This window comes from Dama dama, chromosome 12, assembly GCF_033118175.1.
Source record: "Dama dama isolate Ldn47 chromosome 12, ASM3311817v1, whole genome shotgun sequence".
Taxonomy (NCBI): domain Eukaryota; kingdom Metazoa; phylum Chordata; class Mammalia; order Artiodactyla; family Cervidae; genus Dama; species Dama dama.
Window position 1 is genome coordinate 59,536,250 of NC_083692.1, and position 4,475 is coordinate 59,540,724.

Genomic DNA, 4,475 nt, shown 5'->3' on the forward strand with positions numbered 1-4,475 from the left:
TCAGAAAAAATTCTTTTTCCAAGTGCAAAATTTTAATTAGAAGAATATAAAAGGTTCAGACGACGAGGAAGAAACTGAATAGTTACGTCGTTTATTTCTTAAAAGTTCAAAACTCTTTCCTGGAGGCTCAAAAGAGACAGGGTCTCGCTATGTTGCCCAGGCTGGAGTACAGTGGCTATTCACAGGCGCGATCCCACTACTGATCAGCACGGGAGTTTTGACCTGCTCCGTTTCCGACCTGGGCCGGTTCACCCCTCCTTAGGCAACCTGGTGGTCCCCCGCTCCCGGGAGGTCACCATATTGATGCCGAACTTAGTGCGGACACCCGATCGGCATAGCGCACTGCAGCCCAGAACTCCTGGGCTCAAGCGATCCTCCAGCCTCAGCCTCCCGAGTAGCTGGGACTACAGGCGCGCGCCACCGCGCCCGGCGATCGCAGGGCAGCGCAAGACAACACTTGAAGCTGAGGTGTGGTGACGTCATCAGCTGTGCCCGCCTAGAATATTTCCAAGCCTCTCCCCGCCCCTGCGACTCCGTAGACGCATTGCGCACGCACCATTTGTCAGCACTGCCTTCTGGGTAAACGGTCCTAAAATTTTGAAGAGCGCATGCGTACGCTTTCTCGTTCTTTTTACCTCGTTGCAACCGAGAAAGCAACATGGGTCACCAGCAGCTCTACTGGAGCCATCCGAGAAAATTCGGCCAGGGTTCTCGCTCTTGGTGAGAAACAGAATGTGGCTGTATGGAAGGGTTGCTTTGGGGCGCGACACTGCTTGAAATAGAATATAGAGGAGCCCACGGGCGGCGCGTGGGGGCGGAAGGAATCGGAGAGGTGGCTGCCGCCATTTACAGGCCCCGGATGAGTCCGTGGTGACCTGCAGTGCGAGTGATGGGCCCTCCCCGCCGAGTGCCGATACTTTACTTTCTGTGACTAATGATAATGCCGTTTCTTTTTGCAGCCGGGTCTGCTCAAACCGGCACGGTCTGATCCGGAAATACGGCCTCAATATGTGCCGCCAGTGTTTCCGCCAGTATGCGAAGGACATCGGCTTCATTAAGGTACGCTGGCGGACGCCATGGTCTCCTGATTCGGGAGGGGCGGACAAGCCGGCCGTTGGGTGTTGGCGTTTGATCAATGCCGTTTTTCTTTTACGTAGCAGGGCTCTTCCTTTGTAGCGGACAACACAGTTGAGAGGCTCGGCAGTCATCTTAATATTATTGGGGGGGATGTGAAGGCGTGGAAAAGTAGTTTTTCTAATACCTTTTTACCCACTTCTGTTAGTTTTAGGTGCTATATGTAATGTTGGGTAAACATTACTTTTCAGAAGTCGCTAAAATGAAACATTAGATCACTAATCATATCTTGTTAATTTTCGGCAAAATACATGCCTTGACCGCTGCCCTGAAATAACTGAATATAGGGTCATGTAGTGGAATGAGCTTGAGGTTTGGGGCTAGATAGATCTTTTTAGGATTCAGAGGTCTGTCATTTAATAGTCATGACTTTGGTCAAGTCACTCAAAGTTTAAGTTTTTTCCTATGAAAAATAAATAGTAGGGTTGTTGCAAAAATTATATGTGACGGTTTCTTGGCTCCTAAAAGTCACTTAAATGTTGGTTGTTGTTTTTTTTAAGTTGAAGATTAATTTCGAACTGGCTCTTTGAGATATAAAATTCTGTCACTACCTTTTTATTAGTAATTAGAATGCAGCAATGTTGAGTACAACGTATTTGTTTAAATTAGAAGCTCTTATGTTGAAGTATTACCGTGGGTATAATTTGTTAATGTAATAGCGGAGATGAATTGTTAATGTGCGATTTCTGTGACAAAGTATCTTAAGCTTAAACTTTTGATTTTGACCGAATACTTAAGAAATACTTGTTTAGTGTTAATTATGGAAGTTGAGATAACTATCACAGATGGGAGAATGGAGTCAAGTCTGCCAGCTTTGTGATTAAGAGATTAAGAAGAAATGAATTGATTTACGAATGTCTTATAGAATAGTGTCTGGCACACAATGAGTAACAAAATATTAGCTGTGTTGTTAGTTACTACTTAATGACAGTCCTGAGCTTTTGGTAAGGATAATTTTCTGAAGCAATGTTTTTCTACTGGGAAATTTCTTTGATGGTAGAAGTGGGTGTCCCAATACTAAAATTCAGTTAGAGATCAAGCTGAGATTCATGGAGCAGCTTGTAGTAGGTGTTCAGTAAATATTTAAGCTATTTAGGTCTGGATTACTAGTTTGGGTGGGTCAGATTTCCAGTTTAAACCTCATTCTACAATGAACCATTTCTTTCTGAGAATAAAACGGATATTTAAGGCATTTTGAATTAATTCCTTTTCTTTTTTTTTTTTTTCAGTTGGACTAACTGAACTTCCTTAGATGGCTCATCCAGAACATCACCCCTCGGCGGAAATAATACTAGCTCTTTGTATATAAAATAAAAGTTTTCAAAACTTCAAGTATGAGTGAAATCTTTAAAAATTTACTTCTCTGGATTCAACTTAAAAATGCTTCTTTTCCCTGGCTTATGCAAAAGTATGCATGCTGAACTCTTGTAATGTCAGTTTTAGCTTTATACTTCAAAAAAGCCGTTTTTTGTTAGTTAAGGTGCCCACTGCATATAGCAGCATCCAGCATATAACCTGAGACAATTGGACTCTTGAGCAGCAGTTGCTGTCATTTAGATCTGCTCTGGGTGGGAAAAAAAAGACCTGCTCTGAGCATTTACCTAGTGTTTAGTAGTCCTGGCTTTTGGGATAATTCATCAGTTTACAAGAAAGCTTGTAAATTTCTCAGCGTGTTTGGGTGAGGTGATTAAAAGTGAAATGGGTCATATGAACAAAAGTAGCTTTTAGTGGGGCAGAGTTTAACAGAAAAACAAGTCAATCAGAATAGGCAGCATGAAAGTTGAGCTAGTCAACTAGCACACAAGTCAAAATGACTTATGAAGAGGAAGACAGGATTTGTTGAAGGATTAGGTGTGGGAGAGAACCAAGAGTGATTCTAAGGGTTTTGGCCTGAACAACTGGAAGGGTTACTCTTGAGCTAGGACTTGAGAAGGTAGCTTGGTTTAGGGAAGAAAAAGTTGAGTTTCAGGCATATTGAATTTTAAATGCTTATTAGCCATTTGTGTTAAGCTCTGAAGCAGGCATTCATCTGGGGTTGACAGGAGCCTATCTTGAGCTCCCTCTGGGGCCCGCTGTTAGGTGGGGATCTTGCAGTGTGTGGTGTGGCTTTGTCCCTGAATAACCTGGAGAAAGAAATGGCAACCCACTCCAGTGTTGTTGCCTGGAGAATTCCATAGAGCCTGGTGTGGGGTCACAGAGACAAGACTGACTAACCCTGAACTGAACTGAACTATGACAAGATAGGCTTGACTGGTTCTCAGGTTATGAATAGTGTCTGCTGTTTGGGGATCTCATTTTCCCGACTGGGTGAGATCTCAGCCCTAAAGTCGAGAGATTAAATGATAAACATGGAGAAGGCTGTTCTGGGTTATTCCCAAGAGCAGGTAAAATGAAGATTCAACAGAGTAGAAGGAAAGGCCAAAAAGTGGTATGTTAGAAAACTTCAAAAACAGTTGAACACAGTGTAAGACTTGAGCTCATGGAGGCTAGGGACCCTGAAGCTTAGGTCTCAAGAGCTTCATGGTAAATTCAGTTCTTACTGGCCCTGAGTTGCAGGAGTACATGGTAATTCTGTGGTGGACTTCTAACGAAATTTTAAGTGTTTCTGGGAAAGTGTTTAGGGAACAGGTTTCAAACAGGGTAAGGAAGTGGATAGAATTTTAGGAGAGGAGATCAGACAGGAAAGTGTTCTATGTTACAGATAGAGTGGCTGGGTGAGAAGCAATACCAGCTGAGCAAGAGTAAAAAATTTTAGGTGAAGAGGAGAGGTCTAAACAGTGATTTAAGTAAATGAAGTGATATATTTGGGTATGAGAACTGGGGGGAAGATGAACACTGCTCTAGTGGGATAGTCCTACGTAAATGGTCTTGTAAGAACTGTGTGTTAGTTGAGAATTATGTGGAAGGGAACATTCTCTAGTAAGTCCTGGCCCTGTGGGTGTGGTGGGTAGGAAGGCTGGTGTGAGCAGATGGTCTCTATTCAAAGTTGAATAACTTACTGCTAAAGATTATTTTAAAATGTATGTGCCCCAACATTGTATATCAACTATGACAACAAAATAAAATAATTTAAAAAGGTATGTGTGAGACATTATGCTAAGAGCTTTTATGTGTATTATCTTTTTCGAGTCTCAATCCACTGTGGATTGATGTGGATATCCACATTTGTGGATATCATTACAAAGCTAGAGATTAAGCAGTTTCCGCACAGTCTTCTTAAGTTAGAATGGTGTCAAGACTGGAACTTGAGACTGACATCAGTGCTAATATTCTTAATACCCACAGCACACTTATTTTAAGGTTGAAAGACTGTACCTCTTGATCCCAAAGAGGAATTTACA

At 42.4% G+C, this 4,475-nt stretch overlaps 1 protein-coding gene across 1 annotated transcript; it reads left to right on the forward strand.

Moving 5' to 3' along the window:
- Positions 1-560: 560 nt before the first annotated feature.
- On the forward strand, positions 561-4,214 carry RPS29 (ribosomal protein S29). The gene is made up of 3 exons (XM_061157436.1): positions 561-720; positions 960-1,059; positions 2,364-4,214. Exons 1-3 carry the CDS (start codon positions 659-661, stop codon positions 2,370-2,372), a joined length of 171 nt encoding a protein of 56 aa, XP_061013419.1. The 5' UTR covers positions 561-658; the 3' UTR covers positions 2,373-4,214.
- The last annotated feature ends 261 nt before the right edge of the window (positions 4,215-4,475 follow it).